General features: G+C 34.8%; 1 protein-coding gene across 14 annotated transcripts in view; it reads right to left on the bottom strand.

Moving 5' to 3' along the window:
* Positions 1-19065, bottom strand: part of Hmbox1 (homeobox containing 1) — a 177101-nt gene that overhangs the window by 71028 nt on the left and 87008 nt on the right. For all 14 annotated transcript variants that reach the window (XM_004848434.3, XM_004848433.3, XM_004848432.3 and 11 more), the window contains one exon: positions 11556-11641. In XM_004848434.3, coding sequence (XP_004848491.1) covers positions 11556-11641 — 86 coding nt within the window. The remainder of the gene's footprint in view (positions 1-11555; positions 11642-19065) is intronic.

The following is a 19065-nucleotide window of genomic DNA, read 5'->3' on the forward strand; positions in this document are numbered from 1 at the left end:
TATGTTAGGAACACTGGCTTTGCAGAAAAAGAAACAGCAACCAGCTGCTTAACTACCGGCAAATGAGGCAATCTCCTTTAGCCTTGGTATTCTTACCTCCAAGGAAGTTAACACTTGCTTCTCAAATATGTACAACAGTTAGCACAGCATCTAGCACTTGCTAAGTGTTAAATAAATTATACCTAAAAATAAAACCTCTGTAGAAAGAAGTTTAGCTAAGACGGTGTACACAAAAATCAGAGCCACTGACTACATACAATTCACCTTGATGGCTCTATGTGTCCTGCTAGGGATCTAGAATAATGATAACTAAACTGAGCCAAACCGAAAACAATGTGATCAAACAATAGCTTAACAGGTATTCTTCTTATGTGATAAATAATTATTTTAAAACCTAGCATTCAAACATTTCAAAGATACTGTTTATCTCCTGGAAAAATAAAGACAAAACGGTAGTAAATGTCTTTCCAAAAAGTATTTATCAATAGAAAGGGTCCATAGCAAAGAAAAACCTTCATTAAAACTGCCAAAGGGGGCCGGGGATTTAGCTCAGTGGTTTCGCCGCCTACTGTGCAAGCTCAAGGACCGGAGTTCAATCCCTGGTAAAAAAAAAAAAAAAAAACTGCCAAAGGAGAACACTTACGAAAATGTTATTAGTAGTGGTGCATACCTGTAATCTCAGAATTTGTAGAGACTAAGGCAGGAGGATGGCAAGTTCAAGCCCAGCCTATGCAACTTAGTCCTTGTCTCAAAACAGAATATAAAACATAAAGGAATGGGGGGAGCCTAGGACTACAGCTCAGGGCAAGGACCCTGTGTTTAATCTCACTGGAAAAATAAAGGCAAGAGGGAAGGAGGGGAGGAAACAGCATTTTCTAGCTCCTAAAAACGACTCAAAATATTAAACAGAAGATCACATTAGAATGTTTCTAAGAGTTTCTCATGAAGAGAATAAAGACAATAAGCCTGGGGTAATGTCATATTGGTAACATAACTTTAAAATGAATGGGTTCAAAACCAAGATGTTTTCTACAGATCTTCTTGGGAGATCTAAAGATAGGTTGGTCAGTATTTTTTAAACTACTATAGGAAGCAAAAATCTCATAGCTTAATAAGTAAACACTGCTCTTTACTCAGCTGTCACAAGAGCAAAAGGGAAGGGCCACTGCTGTATCCAAAGCTAATTCAATTTGGCTTGTGGTTTGTAATCCTGTTATTTTAAGAAACTGGCAAGAGAAAAATATTCTTGCCAAGGGTAAAATCACTTAGCAAAGAGCTGGAAATTTAAGGCATTAAAGATCCAATAAACCAGTATAGTTGCCCACATCTATAATCCCAGCTACTTAGGAGGCTGAGGCAGGAGGATAACAAGTTGGAGGCCAGCCTGAGCAACTTAACAAGACCTTGTCTCAAAATAAAAAATGAAAAGTGTTAGGCATGTAGCTCAGTGGAAAAGCACTTTCCTAGCACTCCCAAAGCAAAAGAAAAAAAGGGTCCAATAATGTCTACTGCTTTACATTCTATGCTGCTGACTTTAATATAGGGAACAAGCTTTACAGGATTAGACCTAGGTAAGTTAAGGCACAGTCTCAAAGTCAAGAAGTTAAAGGAAGAAATCATACCAATTCTACACCAACTTGTCCAGAAAATACAAGAGAAATGAAAACTTTGCAACTCATAGCCACTGTTACCATGATAACAAAACTACACATGAGCAAATCAATAGAAAAAAGCAAAACGTCAATACCTCTCATGAACAAAATAATACCTCTCATGAACACAGATGCAACAAATCTTAAGAAAATATTAGAAAATTGAATCAAGCAATATAAAAAGAATGATATACAATACCATTACTGAGTGCAGTTTTCCCCAAAATGCAAGTCAATGTAGTTAAATATGAATAAGAATACAAAAGACAAAATCACATGTTCATCTCAATAGACGGAGAAAAAGCATTTGACAAAATATAACATCCATTACAATTTTAAAACTCTCAAAATTAGAAACAGAAGGGAACTGTCCTTAAAAGGCCTCTTGATAAAGGGTACTTATGAAAAGCCTAAAGCTGCCATCAGAATGGTGAAAGACTGGATGCTTGTTCTATAACACTGAGGATGTCTGCTCTCATCACACTGGTCAAGACTGAACTGAAGAGCCTAGTCTGTGCAATATGGCAAGAAAAAGAAATTTTAAAAATACACACTGAAAAGGAAGAAGTAAAATTATCTCTATTCACAGATGATTGTTTATGAACAAATTCAAAAAACTTATTTTTTAAAAAAATTACTAGAACAAATAAATGGGCTATGCAAGGTCATAGAACATAAGATTAGTATAACAAAATCAACTGTTCTATGATACAAGAAACTGAGCATCAAAATTGAGACAGTACCAATATTATAGCCAAAAATATAAAATATTTAGAGAGGAATTAAGGAAAATATGTGCAAGACCTATACAACAAAAACTACTAACATGGTTGAGAAAGAATAAAGAATACCTACACAAGTGGAAAGATATACCATGTTCATAGATTGAGACCCAATATGATTAAGATATCATCTCCTAATGCCACACTGATTATACTGTATATTCAATACAAGCCCAATCCCAAACTTATTACAAAATGCACTTTTGTAGAAACTAAAAAGGCTGGTTCTAAAATATATATGGAAAGCCAGGCGTAGTGGCACACACATGTAATTCTAGCAGTTGGGAGGATGTGGCAAAAGGACTGCCATGAGTTTGAAGCCAGCCTGCTTCATGGTGAGTTTAAGACCAGTCTTGACTACATAACAAGATTATGTCTCAAAACAAACAAACAAACAATCAACCCCAAAAGAAATAACAACAGAAAATAACAACAGAAATTCAAAAGACCTAGAATGTCAACAGTGATGCTAAAAAAGAAAAATGAAGTTGGAAGGAAACATACGTTAAGATTTCAAGGTTCACTGGTAAGTCTATAATAATTCACAGTTTTATATTTGTATAAGGATAGAAATAAAGATCAATGGAACAGAAAAGATAGTCTAGAAACAGACCACATACCACATTTTTATGTTCAATTATTTTTCACAAATGTATTTGAAACGGGGTAATGTATTTGAAAGGGGAAAGGCTGGAGTTCTCAATAAATGGTGCCCCAACAATCAGATCTCCATATGAAAAAAAAAAACTTCAACCCTCACCTCATACATATATAAAAATTAACTTGAAATCATCCACAAAACCAAGTGTAAGAACTATGGTAAAATACAACTTCTAGAAGAAAATATGAGAAAAAAACTCTGAGACTTTGTTCGTCATCCTTTTAGGATACAAAAAACATAAACCATAAGGAAATAAAAAAGATAAATATAACTTCATCAAAATTAACCTGATTTAAAAATAGTGGGCAAAAGATTGGACACACATTTCATCTAAAAAGATACACAAACAGCAAATAATCATATAAAAGGCTGCTCAACATAATTAGTCATCAGGAAAATGCAAGTGGAATGAGATACCAGTATATATGCACTACACTGGCTAAACTTACCAAAAAGCACAAACACCAAGCACTGGAAAGAGCATGGAGCATCTGGAACACTAACCCACTTTGGTGGGAATGCAAGACGGTATAGCCATATTTTGGAAAACAATTTGGCTGTTCCTTAAAAAGTTAAACATATACTTACCAAAACCCCACAATCCCAGTTTAGGTTAATTAAAACACTTCCCACACAAAAACTTGTAGAGAAATGTTCATACTAGTCAAAGCGTGGAAATAATCCAGTGTTCACTAACTGATAAATAATGGGTAAACTAATTTTCTTCTATTCATTCAATGGAATAGGACTCAGTATTTAGAAGTTATGAACTAATGATACATGTAAGAACACTAATGAATCTCAAAAGCATCATCCTAAGTGAAGCCAGAAATCAAAGGTATGGACTGTACGATTCCATTCACATAAATTTCTACAAAAGGCAAAAATGATATGAACAGACTGCAGATGAGCCAGGGATTAGCAGGTGGGGAGAAATATTTGACTACAAACAGAAGTGAAACAACTTGATGGAATACGGAATATGTTCTATGTCTTGATTTTGGTAATGATTGTAAATTTGACACAACTCAGAGGAATGTACTTGTATGCAAATTTTATCTTAATAAAAGCGACTTTAAAAATAAAGAAAACAATCCACATTTGATCTGTATACTTCTAAGTTCATTTTGTGGGGGTCAAAGTACATAGTCAAATTTAACTGAGGTCAACATATTCTGATATTAAAAGCTTTTTACAAGGCACTGAATAAATATTGAACAACTTCAAATTTTTATAGGTCTCTTCAGTATAAAAGAGCGGAGTAAAATAGTTTGGTTAGTTCAAGCATCAGTTTCTTACCTGACTACATTTAGTAACTACTGTGATTCTACCACAGTCTTAAACCTAGGACTGTATAGTCTCAATCTCATACATCTTTCTGACAAATTATTTGTAGCAACTGATGTTGAATCTTTTGATTGAAATCCTATGCCTAAGTAAAATGTTAAGATAATAGAGTAATTCCTTAATGTACAATGTGACATACCTCTAGTTCATAAAAAGTAGCATTAATGTCTTCAGAGCTGCCTTCTGCAGGAAGCTATTTGCAATGTAATGTAAGGACCAACATGAACAACTGCTGAACTTCAAGTTTTGCCATTTTAGCACAAAGATGCCTTCTGACTTTCTTACTAGGGCCAGACATTTATCCTTGTTGGTTTTTTATTTTATAAAGAGAATTAAATTATGTTAAATATTTTACCAAAGGCAAAGGAACAGTATACTTTAAGTACAGACTTTTCTCCACAATCTTGGAAAACAAGAATTGGTGAAAATTACTAACTGGAGCTTGGTGTGATGGTGCATGCCTGTAATTCCAGCACTCAGAGGCTGAGGCAGAAGGATTGCCGCAACTTTTAAGGCATCCTGGGGTACATAGTAAGTTCAAGGTCAACCTGAATTACATAATGAGACCCTGCTTCAAAAAATTAAAAAAATAAAAAGAATTATTACTATCTTGGGGGAAAAAAATCTCATCTCAGCTAAACTTTATAAGTTATTGACAAGGACTGTAGTAGAATAAAATTTGTTTAAAGGCAGTTTGTACTTTAAATATAAGTACACAGGAAGGGTGATTCTCATTTTATACTTGACAACCAACTGTTCTTTTACATTAAAAATAGTGTACAGTCCTGTGCATTGTATTTGAGATGATGAAAGCCCTAGAAGGACAAACTGATTTCACTAATTACAGAGAACTGTTTTTCTAGCAACAAAGAGTAATTCTCTAAAATTATTTTCAGTCCAATTTCTCACTTAGTTGTCATCAAAGTGAGAAAACATGGACATTCAGATATAGAGGATGCTGGGGGGTTTTCCTATTGTGTTGGGGGAAGAAGGAGAAAAAGGCAACCTATGTGGGGCATGAAGTAAACAGTCTGCCAACAAACTGAAGAAGATAGGAGAAAATTATATAAAAAGTAAAAATTTTTAAACTATAAGAAAACATCTAGTATTCTCTAGAGCCTGCAAGTCAAGAGAAAAATCCCAAAATGCACTCTGTAAAAACAGCACTGGTAAATAAAGTTCATTCAAAGAAGATATGAAAAGGTTTTCTCCCTACAGAAACAAAATGTCTAAATCTTTTCAATTTGGATAAAGAAACTGTCTATCTTATAGATAGATAATATATAGCCTTGAAAAGTGGTAAAATCTATTAGGTAAAATCTACTTAAAAGTGGTAAAATCTATTAGGTAGGAGTTGATAGAAATCTTGTTAAATGAGGAAGATGAATTATATCTGATTGTATTGTAACAGGACTATCCCATAGTCTGTGATTTCTGCTCTACCAATATTGTTTTCCCTCCCTTTTTTATCCAGTAGCAGGAATTGAGCCAAGGGCCCTCACATTGAGCTAATTTGCCCAGGCTGGGCTCAAATTTATCTTCCTGCATCAGCTTCTCAGAGTGCTAGGATTACAGGCCTGTGCCACAAATGCCCAGCTGGCTTTTCTAATGTAGATATAAATCTTACTTTTAAAATAGCAACTTTATGCATAATTGCTAAAACTTGAAAGCAACCAATATGTCCTCCAATAGGTGAATAAACTGTGGTACATCTAAAAAATGAAATATTCAGCTCTAAAAGCACTAAAACATGAGCTATCAAGCTATGAAAAGATATAGTGGACAAACATACTAATAAAAATTCTAAAAAGAAGACAGAGGGGAAACTCAAATGCATTATTACTAAGTAAAAGAAGTCAGTCTGAAGCTATATTCTACATGATTCCAACCATAAGACATTCTGGAAAAGGTAAAACTATGGAGATAGTAAAAACATCGGTGGTTGCCAGGAGTTGGGGACAAGGGATGCAAACTCTGAGGGCAGTGGAAGTATTCTGTACAAGACTAAAACGGTGGGTTCACATCATAAGACATTTTGTGCAAACTCTATGGACTATGCAACGCCAAAAGGGAACCTACTACATATGCACACACCAATCTGCCAATGTAAAACCCATTAATCTGTATAACAAATATGCACTAATAAATAGCTGTGAAAAATTAAAAATAAAAAGAGGGAACCTAATGTAAACTACAGACTTGAGTTGACAATGACATGATGCTAGACAGTGATTGACAGTGGGGGAGACTGTGTATGGAGGGTGGGAGGGGGTACATGGGAAATCTTTCTGGCTTCTGCTCAGTTTTGCGGTGAACCTAAAACTGCTCTAGAAAAAGAAGTTTACTTTTTTAAAGGCGTATACTAGCAGGTTAATTGGTATTTAATACCTGGTCTGACTTTCTATGATTACAAAAAAGATCAATATAGTAATTTCTTCAACTCTGTAAATGAGTCATACTGTAATATTTTATAATGTAAAATAACAGTGTAACATGTAACATTTTCATCCTTGATGTTTAAGATAAATAAATAAGGGATGTGATTTAAATATAGATGGAATACTTCTAAAACCAGTTCAGAACTTTACATGAATTCTTACATTCTGGTAATGAAAATCCCTAGGTATGTGTAAGATACATGCCTGTGAAACATACTTCCAGTTTAAAAACAGAACAGAATTTGACAGCTAAAGGTACTTGCAAATTGCTATGTTCTGAGTATTTCTTCCTAAACTTCACATCCCGAAACTGTCGTCCTCAAGGTGAGAGTATTAACAAGGGCACCTTTAGGGTGTGACTGGGCTGGAACCTTCAAGAATGGAATTAGTGCTCAGACAAAACATCCAGAGTTGTAAGCACAAGGTCCTGAGTTTGATCCCTGGTACCAAAAACAAAAAAAAAGTTGTATTTGCTGGGTATTTAGCTCAGTGGTTCCAATGCCTATCTCGGCCTATCTCGCAAGCACGCAAGGACACGAGTTTGATCCCAGGTAACAAAAAAAAACCCCAAAACAAAAATAAAAACAAAAACAAAAAAAAGGTCCAGAGCAAGAGCGATGCCTCGCCCCTCCAACCAGTGAAGACACACCAAGAAGGCACGGTCTATGCCAGAAGCAGGCTCTCACCAGACACTGAATTGGCCTTGATGCTGGGCTTTTCCAGTTCCCAAAACTATGAGAAACTACCCAGTTTATGTATTTTGTTATAGTTGCCAGCCCAAATGGAGCAAGACAGAAACTATTTAGTCAAAGCACCTCTTCTTATAAATAAGGAAAATGAGGCTCCAGGTCACAAGGCAATCTAATGCCAGAAAGACAGAACCCTAAAATTCTGCTGCTACAATTTTTAAAAATACAAAATTGTAATGTTTCTTAAAATTCAGAAGTGTTAAACATTTTTCTTCTTCCACGTATTTATTTTTTCTAAGATATGAACTCAACTAGTATATTTCTTTGGCTGAGAAGCATTCATCAAGTTCTGCCATTTACCATTCTTCATGCCTAGTATTTTCCCCCAGGTGTCATGTTTTAAAAATTAGGTTTTAAGAATCTGTAAACAGTCTAGGAATACATTTTACCCTGAGAGCAAATATACAATACATGCGTTTATTACTAAACTAAAGGCTATGCTTACCACCTCATCATTGTTAGTGAGAATTTAGAACCTTGGCCAATCTCTTACAGAGATAAAAATCCACCCTTGGTGGGAGCAGCTGTGACTGTGAAGAAAGCTACAAATAACATGCTGGGAATTCAGCAGGCACTGTTATTATATCCTGTTTATACTGTCATTTTTCCTATCAGTAGGATATTATTTATACAGACCCCACCCATGAACTTGTTGTTTATCTTATTATAGAAATCCTCCAGCTCTATAAAAAGAAATCTCTATTTGTTTCTGGAACAGCACATGTGTTATAATTTTGCACCTCACTACACTTTGTTATTTAGCATTTTCTTTTGTTATGCACCATTTGTTCTCATTTTTATATCAAGGTTGATTTCATATATTAGAGTTGACCTTAAATGACTTTCAAGGGATGTGTTAAAGGATAAGACTCTAGAATAGCACATCCCAAACTTTACTTTAGGGTTGATCTCATCACATAGATATTCTTTTAAGATACACTCCACTAACTTGTTTAAAGACAGAAAACTGTATTTATGTAATCAAGATACTTTGGGGAGTGAGCTCTAGGTAACTAGCAGGCTTCCTTATCCAGGAAGTTTCTTATCCTTGATGGATCAATTATGAGGCCAGACTTCATTTAGGTTCTCATTAATTCACTATTCTCTTGCAAGACCTCATCTCTGTAATGAGCTCTGTCCCTCTTAGACTGAGGGCCAGACAGGCTGGATGAAAAATGTAACATACTTAATAATACATGAGAAACACATGAATTCAATAAGATGACCCATAGGACAAATAAACCAATCTGGTTGCCAATTATTCTCATTCTCCAGCCTTGTAGATAAAAGAAAATTGCAACTTATTTATGGGCATAATTTCACGCAGAATTTGTTGAGCAAATATTATTCCTGGAGAAGTTATGCTGGACAATTTTTCACATGTAGTTTGTGTTAACTCCTTGTTTGTATTGTAATGCTCCCCTTACACCACAAAGTAGGTCTACAAGATAACTAGGCAAACATGAAATGTTCATGGTACATACACAATGCTACACTCTCTGAGCATATGTAGGAAAAAGTCACAGCCTTTGAAGAATATTACTCTAAAATGATAACTGAAAGGAGTACTAAACCTCAGTGTGGTGAACTGGACATAATTAATTACACTTAGAATGTAAGAATTACATCCAAACCAAATGAGGATAATAACTAAGGTAATACTGGTTAAGAGAAATAAATAAGGCTATGATGAGGCCTACCAGGTACAACCAAGGATTTAGAAGCATCCAACTGAACAGAACTCTGAAAATTTAAAGTAGCTGAACTCAGGGAGTATACTGAATAGAAGATGGCAATAAAAAAAGAAAGTTGGGAGTCACATTTTAAGGAATTTCCTTTTTCAGCTCTTGCTTTCAAAAACAAGAGATGGTATACTACCAAGTGAGGCAATGTTAAGCAATTCCAATCCATTGAAATGAAGATCAGGAAAGTTTACTAGGCTCCTAGGAAAGTATTTTCAAAACTAGATCATTCACTTGGGGATCTTGTAAAAATGTAAATTTTATCTCTACAGATACAGGGTAGCAGTCTAACAAGCTTCCTGGTGACACCAATCCTGCTATTTCATGGACTACATTATGAATAGCAAGGTATGAAAACATCTTCCAGTCTCCTTTTCCAAAATGACAATATTTGATGTATCATATTGAGCTCACATGGTACATGTAGAGTTTTTAGATATGCCTAAGTAATGCTATTCAAAGGTATCTTATGATTTACATCCATATGGGATAGGTTTCAAAGCCTGCTTAAAAATCCAAGCTGATTCAAAATTCAGTGCATTCAACCTACTGAGAAATATGTCCACATGAACAAAAGCAACTCTGTAATACTGGTCTATAAAACTAGAATTCTGTTTGTCTTTTTTGGTTTGCAAACTATTGTTTTTAATAATGGAGGTTGAAATAAAAGTGGAAAAAGGCAACATTCCATCTTCTCCATTGCCCAACACACCAGTGAATTTTAGTTAAACCTGTATAACTTGCCCTTATACTGTCTCTTAAGCACCATGACTTAGTCCTTGAAGATAAAGATTACGAATTTAAAACAAAATAAATCTTTTCTTAAAAAGACTGACAAATACCTAGAGACTACAACAGTTAAATTCATATATCTTCTTTAGTTCTAAGACTTTTATATGAAAGGATGTGTCTTAAAAGTCTTTTATCATGAACAAGTGTCATTTATAAAAGGTAATACTAATGTAACACACACATTATAAAAGATTGGGTGAAGTCAGGAGTGGTGGCCATGCTTGTAATCCCAGCACTTGGGAGGCTGAGGCAGGAGGATCATTGCAAGTTCAAGGCCAGCTTAGGCTAGTGAGTTCAAGGCCAGTCTGAACTACATAGCAAGACTGTCTCAACAAAACCAATCCAAACAAACAAACAAAAAAGACTGGGTGAGCTTAGGTATTTTAAATGAAATTTAACATATCTAAATTTCATTTTTAACCGAATTAATGGTCAGCAAAAACCTTTTAGGTAAATTAGCTTCAAAAGTATCAATGTGTACAGAAGAAAAAGAATATCTTAAAATTGGAAGGTACTGTTGAAGAGCAAATCCAAGTATAGAAGAAAACTATAGAAGGTATAGAGGCCAAATAGCCATCACATAGCTTCCTAGTGATAGCATGTTTAAAAAAAAAAAAAAGAGGGAGAAATCAGATTTTATATTTACCATTGTAAAAATACAGTAACTATAAAATGTGTAGGTGAAAGAGTCTGTTTCTTCTAATGACTAAAGCATGGTTAATATTTTGGGATATCATTAAAATCCAAGAAAGGAAGACCACATACTAACAAAGAAAAGACATGCTACACTCAAATTTAAGAAGTTCATAAAAAATGCAATCTGGATAGAGAATGACATATATACACCACATACTAGGGATGGGGCTTGGACTGGGGTGGAGAATGGGGTGGGATATAAAGAACAAAGAGAAGACAATGGTAACTCTCATCTTCTCAGCAACAGTTTGAGGAAAAGCTTTCATATACAAAAAAGTAGTTAAAAAAACTTTCTTTACCTTCATGAATCATTTTTTAACAGGTAAAATTAGGAATTAGATTTGGAGGACTGCAACGCTTTTAAAAATATGAAATGCAGAGACTGTAGTTGGATGTTCATGTGTTATAAGCTCTGTTTCAATTAAAAGAAAACAAGAGAAACCCTTTTTCAGTTGCAAAATAGGGAATTTTCTGCTTATTATGAATGCTATAAAATTTACTAGCACAAGTAAAAGAAAAAAATCACTGGAGAAGTTCTGTGATATGAGAGACAATGGTCTTAAATCACAGGCATTTATTATTATGCCTAAATGGACAGATCTGCACTGCAATGCAGAAATGCAAGCAATATTCAACATCTGCACAGAAGGCAGAGAATAGACACGATTCTAGAATAAAGGGCTCTTCAGCTCTTACCTGTTACCTGTGCAACAACTGCTTGGGAAATCCTCCGATTGGCAAGAAAGGCTTTGATTTCCTCTTTTATCACACTGCTGTCCCTCCTAACAAAAACAGAAGACAAGACCAACAATGTATGTTGAAGGCAGAAATCCTCATCTTTGGCAAAAGAAAGGTGTAGCAGAGAAGTGGGGAGAACACAGAAAGAAAGGACACAAAAATAAAAGGTAAACAGATCAAACTTGTATGAAAATATGAAATTACAACAAACCAAGAAACACCAAATATTCAAATCCTAAACATCACACCACCAGACAGACATTTTAGTGAATGCCACCACAGATATGTCTCATACCAGAGGATGGTTAATTGCATGCTGTGTATAATTCACATTAGGAACAGGGCTGTGATACAGTATATATAAATTTCATTACTGAGGAATGTATGTATCTTACACAGAAATCCTAGAAAAATAAAAATCAGCTGTGAGTAGATTGTGGGTTTACATGTTAACTAAACAATATTCATTTAAAAAACTTTAAAATAGTTACAGGAATAGAAGTCATTACTCTCACAACTGAAAATATGAGCCATTTGACAAAAGGCTTTGGCCTGTAACACATCTTTTTTTTTTTTCATTGTATAAACAACAGCAACAACAACAAAAAACACAAAGTGGGATGGACTGAATATTAAACTTTAATACTGAAAAGTCATTCAATTTCCTGCTTCATATAATATACAAAATATTTAATACTCAAAACTATACTAACGTCTCTGTCCTTAGGATTACGTATAATAGACCTCATTCTTCCTCTAAGTTGTTTGTTATAAATTTTTACTTCTTTAAAAACTCAACAAATTGTCAAAAGACTGGACACTCACAAGAATAATGAGTGGCAAGTTTTCTTTCTCTTCACAAGAACAAACAGAATATATAAATAAAAATTATATTTAAACCCTTAAAAATGACCAAAATTCTCTTTGAGTGCTTTATCTTCATAAAGAATACAAAAATACAGCACTGAGTTTTGTTCAAGCTCAGAAGTATTACAAACCAGTGATAATTTATTATCATATGGGGTCAGCAAATTATGGTCCATTAGGCTAGCTCTGTCCTACCATCTGTTTTCATATAACTTTTGAGCTAGAATCCTTTGCTCAGAGGGACATTTATAAGTAAAGTAAAATATTATATCCTATGTAACTGTAACTAGAAGCCTATATTTTAAAAAATTTTATTTAATTATTATTCTGTATTTAATTTTGTCAGTAAAAACTTGTGGCCATTTAAGTATCTACACTCTGGCTTCAGTTTTGTCTCCTAGCTGCAAAGTCTAGAATGTTCACTATGTAGCTCTTTACAGAAAAACTAACCTTTAATCTGAGATGGACAATCACAAAACCTTCACAAAGCTGGGCACAGTGGCATACGCCTGTAATCCCAGCTACTCAAAATGCTAAGGCCAAGTTCAAGGCCAGCCTGAGCAACTTTGTGAGACTGTCTCAAAAATTAAGCCAGGTGCACCCAATGATAAATGTAAATGTATTGCTTACCTAAAATGTACCAATAAAAGAATTTAAGGAAAAAGAAAATTAAGCCAGGTGTGGTGATATATTCCTCTAATCCCTGTAGTCTGGGAGGCTGAGGCAGGAGGATCTCAAGGTCAAGCCAGTCTAGGCAATTTAGCAAGACCCTATCTTGAGAAAGAAGAACTGGGGATGTAGCTCAGTGGTAGAGTGCCCGTGCGTTCAATCTCCAGTACCACCAAAACAAAAAACAAGAAAAGAAAATCTTTACAAATTATTTGTGAATAAACCACAAACTCTTTCTCAGGAATCAAGTCTCTGTAGAGTAACTGGAAGAAAAGCACCTACCCCCAAAGAATCAGCTGTACCTTAATTTAGACCAAGTATCTCAGCCCTCGATGAGAAGGAGTTACATACTCTGCTGGTGGACTCCATGCTCCTGTTTGGAAATTTTGGAAGAGTGGAGAGGTAACAGTAATGAGTTTCCACTCCATAGCTCTACAGTACATCCTGATGCCTGATGTAGTGGATGGAAATCCTAACCAGAAAGATTCCTTAAACTGGGAATGGAGCTCAGTGGTACAGTTTGCTTACCATGTGTGAGGCCCGAGGATCAACCTGAAGCATGCGCCCCCTCCAAAAACCGAAGATTCCCAAAGAAAATAAAGAACAAGCTGCCTAACGCAGTATTTAAAATTTTCATACTGATATAGATTCTGGCTAGATTTCTCCCAAAATGCTTGTCTATATATCAATAATCAGGTGAGCAAGAGATAACTTTAGCAGTTTCAATTCTAATTGGCTTATGTAAATAACATAATTAAATCATTTGGTTTCTTATATAACTATGAAATTAATTTGAAAATTTAAAAATAAAGCATCACATTTCAATGTACAGAATGATCTAGGAAAATGAAACTATTTAAGAAAATAATTATTCAGATTAAATGAAAAAATGTGCTTTTGTGGAGGAAAATGAGTAAATGGTATTTTTGACAACTGATTTAAATTAGAACATGTCAAATTATTTTAAATCAAATTTACCTATAGTAGACACTGAATCATATAAAACAGGTAACAATTACTTCAATAAGGAATACCTAGTTTGTGAACTATTCAGTCTTGTAGTACATTATGACTGCACAGGACAGAAAGAATCCCAAGTCTATAAAACAGCAATTCACTAATGTACCTATAATGAGTACGTGTACACACACACACACACACACACACACACACACACACACACTCCTTACTGCTTTATCAGAGAGAAGTTTTTTTGGAAAGAAAAACATAAGACAAAAAAAGATAAGGGGGACTAGAGAGCATAGTTCAATGACAGAATGCTTGCCTAGCATGTATAATGCCCTGGGTTCAATCTCTGGCACTGTCAAAACATATAAATAAAAACAATAAAGATATCATGGGCAAGTCACTTAATAAAGCTGCACTCTGGTTTCCTCACCAGGTAAAATTAGTATCACCCTCAAAGGGTTTTTTAAAGTTTTCTTTAGGCAATGAAATTAAATAGTGAATAATATTAAAAATGAATACATATATGTGTATAATATATAAAATAAAAACTTCTTCAATGTAAAAAATTCTGAAATTTTAAAACTGCTTCATAAATACTATTATTTTTATAAAACCTCACCTAAAATCTCAAGAAAAGAAGAAACAAATAATCTACTATACTCAGGTAAGACTAAAGTAAGCTAGGCATGGTAATGCATGCCTATAATCCTGGCATTCTGGGAGGTTGAGGTGAGAAGATTACAAGTTCCAGACCAGCCTGGGCAACTTAGTGAAACCCTGTCTCAAAATAAAAATAAAGGGCTGGTGATGTAGCTCAGTGCAAAGGCCCTGGAAAAAAAAAGAAGAAGAAGAAGAAAGAAAAGAAAGGAAAGGAAAGGAAAGAAAGAAAGAAAAGACTGAAGTACAAGGTACTTTAAGGTACCATGGAAAGAGTTCTCTAATGTCAATTTAGACACAAGTAGTGATGTGTCATTTACCTTTCCTAGAAGTTTTCAACTTTCATTTCAGCATTCAACTTTCATTGTGTGCAAATCTCTTAAGTATTACAGGTCCATTCTACTTGGATTGCTTTGTTCTTTAAACTTTCACGTATTTCTCTTCACTCTCTCCTCATCCAGCTTTCTTTAACCATGTGCCTCTTATACTACCTTCATACAACCTGACCCTGTGAAATCACCAGTTAGTATGAAAACTTCATTATTCCAAATCTAATTCATTCATCTTCTTTGATACCTTCCCTAAAAAGAATGAATGTTTTCTTTTGCCTTTCTCTTATAAAATCTCATACTACTCAAAATTTTTATACTTCGTTTGTGAACTAAAGTGAATAGGCTGATCATTTCTTTGATTTCATAGCTTAATTCCAAGTCAGCTACTCTGTGATTTGCATCTCACCACCTGTAGTCCATGCCATCTCCTCTTGCTACCTTTTCAAATACCTATCATGCCAGATTTATCTGGGTGACTTCCACATCAAGATGAAATTCTTCCTTTCCACTCTCCATTGTCATTAATTTTATAACTTGCTAAACTTTCCACTGTTACCTATACAACTTTCTTAATAGCTGAAGGAATTCATGAGCAATGACTTTGTCAAATTACCTTTCTTTAAGACACAATTTAATGTCACCTGTTCTGAGAAGTTCTTCCTGACTGCCACAGCTAACAAAGACCTCTTTTCAAATGACTATTTTAATATTTCAATTACACTACTCACATGCTAATACATTACATCTATTCTGTAGTATAGCTGTTCCTAATCTATCTTATCTCTCCTACTAGCTTGTAAAGTCCTTTGGCACAAAGATTATTTCTTACTCATCATGGGCCTTGCATATAATAAAATTTAATTTGTTAAACGAGTGAACAAATCTGTAGAGATAAAAAGTTGTAAATGGAAATCTGATCTAGATAATTTATAAAACAGCTTTAAATTTTTATCTTTAAATTTCTCAAATCAAAATGGAAGGAGTTATTTATGGTGGTTCAAAATGAAACTGCTTTAAAACTTTCTGGAATAAGAGATACTCAAGACCACATGCTTAAAAATGGTATGTTTTAAGATCTTAGCCTCTTAGTTAATATAAACTGAACATTCTTTAGGTTCTCTGAATAGTCACCTATCTCAAAAACACTGAGAGATGAAGTACTACCTACCAAGATGGTCTATTTCACAATTGGAAAAATACAATTATATACAAATGCCTTTCACATTTGAATTAAAACACTTCTATTATAAGAAGAAAAGGGGCAAAAGGGAAGGGGAAGTGGGAGGGTAGGGGAAAGGAAAGAAGGGAATGGAATTAATATGAGAAAATGAAAAAATGGAAACAAAGTCTTTGTAAATAGGGAGGGTTGGAGGGGTTAAAGGGAGGGCAAGGGAAGGGGGAAAAAATAAGAACCAAGAGAGATTATGTAAAGGTGCAAATTTCCAATGATGAATGTCATTATATTGTATATCTAAAATGTACCAATAAAATATGAAAATGTTAAAAAAAAACCCTCCTATAATTTTTCATCCATGAAAATACACAAAGCATAATTTTAAAAGATTACACTAGAAGAAAAGCTACTGAGGGGCTGGAGATGTAGCTTAGTGGTGCCACAAGCACACGATCCTGAGTTCCATCCCCAATTCCAGGGTGGGGGTGGGGGGCTACGTTATATACTGTACATGAATAAACAATATGGTACCTGTATATCCTAATCATTTCATCTTATTACCTACAGAACAGAAATCCCGTACTCACACAAATAAATACAGGCTGAGTATCCCTTTTCTGAAATGCACAGGATGAGAAGTGCTTCAGATTTTGAATTTTGAGGGGTGTTCGATTATACAGACATAGATATCTTAGGGATAGGACCAAAGTCTAGGCACAAAATTCATTTATGTTTAATATATACTTTAAGCACAGAGCCTGACTTTAATTTTACTCAATATTTTTAATAATTTTTTGAAAGCAAGTTTCAAGATGTACAATTTTCCACCTGGGGTGTTATATAGCACTCAAAGTTTTGGATTCTGGAGCACTTCAGATTTCAGGAATGCTCAAACCATAATGTATTGTTAGGCCCATATAACCAACTGGAAAAATAGTCTCAGAATTTTGTACAAAATACTAACATACTAGCTAAGGAGGACTACAGTGGACCCTTGACTTATGAACTCAATTCATTTCCAAGGGCTGGTTGTAACTCAGGTTGGTCAATGAAGGCTCAGGTTCCTCTACACAGCCTTCAAAATCTCTCTCCTTGTATACAGGCAGATCTCGGTGTCCTTAGAGAGATACTGACCCAGGATTTCTCAATTAACCCTACACAGGAAAGGATACTGTAATGTTCCTTCCAGAACTTTTTAAGGGATAAATCTGTATCTGAGACCATCTGAAAGCATCAGCGGCTAGCACCTGGGTCTTAACTCAAGACTTCGGTCATAAGTTAGAACTAAAATTCTGGTCATAACCCACTTGTTCGTATGTCAGGCTGGTCGTACTTGCCTATACATACAGAGTCCACTATACTTGGGAGGCCAAGGCAAAAGGCTAGCGAGTTTGAGGCTATTCTGCATACCTCAGCAAGGCCCTGTCTCAAAACAAAAAAGGGCTAGGGCTGTAGCTCAGTGGTAGAGCACTTTCCCAGCATGTGTATGGTCCTAGGTTAATTCCCAGTACTGCAAAACAAACAAAAAAACCAAAAAAAACTAACATATTCATAAAATTTAGTATATAGGTGTTAAGAATAATATACTTAATGTATGGCACTTATTCATTCTGATACACTTCATAATACATACATAATAGAGCAGATAAACATTAGATGCATACTATTATACTAGCAGATATAAATACAAACTCCTATACATATATTTATATATCAGTAAATATACTTTTTAAGACATTAAAATGTGAAATGAGTCTTCATTATGAGTTTAAACTCCTCCCTAAAATGTTATATTTGATGCCTTACTGACATGAGCCAAAATAAGCCTCTCCTCTTAAAGTCACAACTTATTGGGAATTCATACACTACCTGGGCTTTCTTTTTCTGTTTCTTTTTTATCCTAATTAAAAAGTGGGCAAAGTAGCAGTTACTTGTTTCTTTTTGACTCTTTCTTAGCTGATGAGGTGCACAGTTTTAACTTGATGAGGTTCTCCAAAGAAATCTCTATTACATACCTTGAAATTATTATAATTCACTAAAGAATCATTGGATTATAAGATTTGAAAAATATGTCTTATGGGTGAGTTCCAGGAGGCTGGGGAATGTAAGAGGTGGATTTTTATGAACAAAAAAATAGAGGCAGAAAGACATCCAGGGATCCGTGCTTCCTACATGAGATCACCAGTTCCGATTCACTCTAATATCACCAATGTCGAGGGGTCAGCAAGGGCAGTATATCTGTAGGTGGGTAGAGAACACTCAGACAGACGTATTATTCAAAGAATATCTCTCACATTCCACCAAATAAAAATTCATTTGATTAGTAAGTGATTCAAAGTGGCAAATTTCATATGGAGCAAGGGGAGTAGCAAGTCTAACAAATCCATTTACACCGTGTCTGGAGTTAACTGTCTTTCTTAAAGTCTTATTAAACTATAAACATGAATAATTTATTTACAGAGAAAACACATTGATAATAAAGCAACACAAAATAAAGACATAAGTTGTAATTTAGGCTCTGTTACCTAATATTTAAGTTTTCTTGGGCAAATTATTTAAGTTTTATGAATTTCAGTTTTCCTGATTAACTTCATAGCACGGTTATAATGATTACAAGTGAGAACAGTCATTCCATAAACTTCTCCCTCTGACCTAAGAAGAATTATCCTCTGGGGTGTGGGGGGCAGAAAGAAAGAGCTAGGAGGAGGGGCACACTGGGGGAAAGCAGGAGTGCAGAGTCCGGGAAGGCACAATGGCAGAGTGCCAGAGGGTGCCAAAAGGTCCAAGGAGCTCCTTGTGT

This window comes from Heterocephalus glaber, unplaced genomic scaffold, assembly GCF_053883595.1.
Source record: "Heterocephalus glaber isolate CG9 unplaced genomic scaffold, H.glaber_assembly_v1.0 deba00001460, whole genome shotgun sequence".
Lineage (NCBI taxonomy): Eukaryota > Metazoa > Chordata > Mammalia > Rodentia > Bathyergidae > Heterocephalus > Heterocephalus glaber.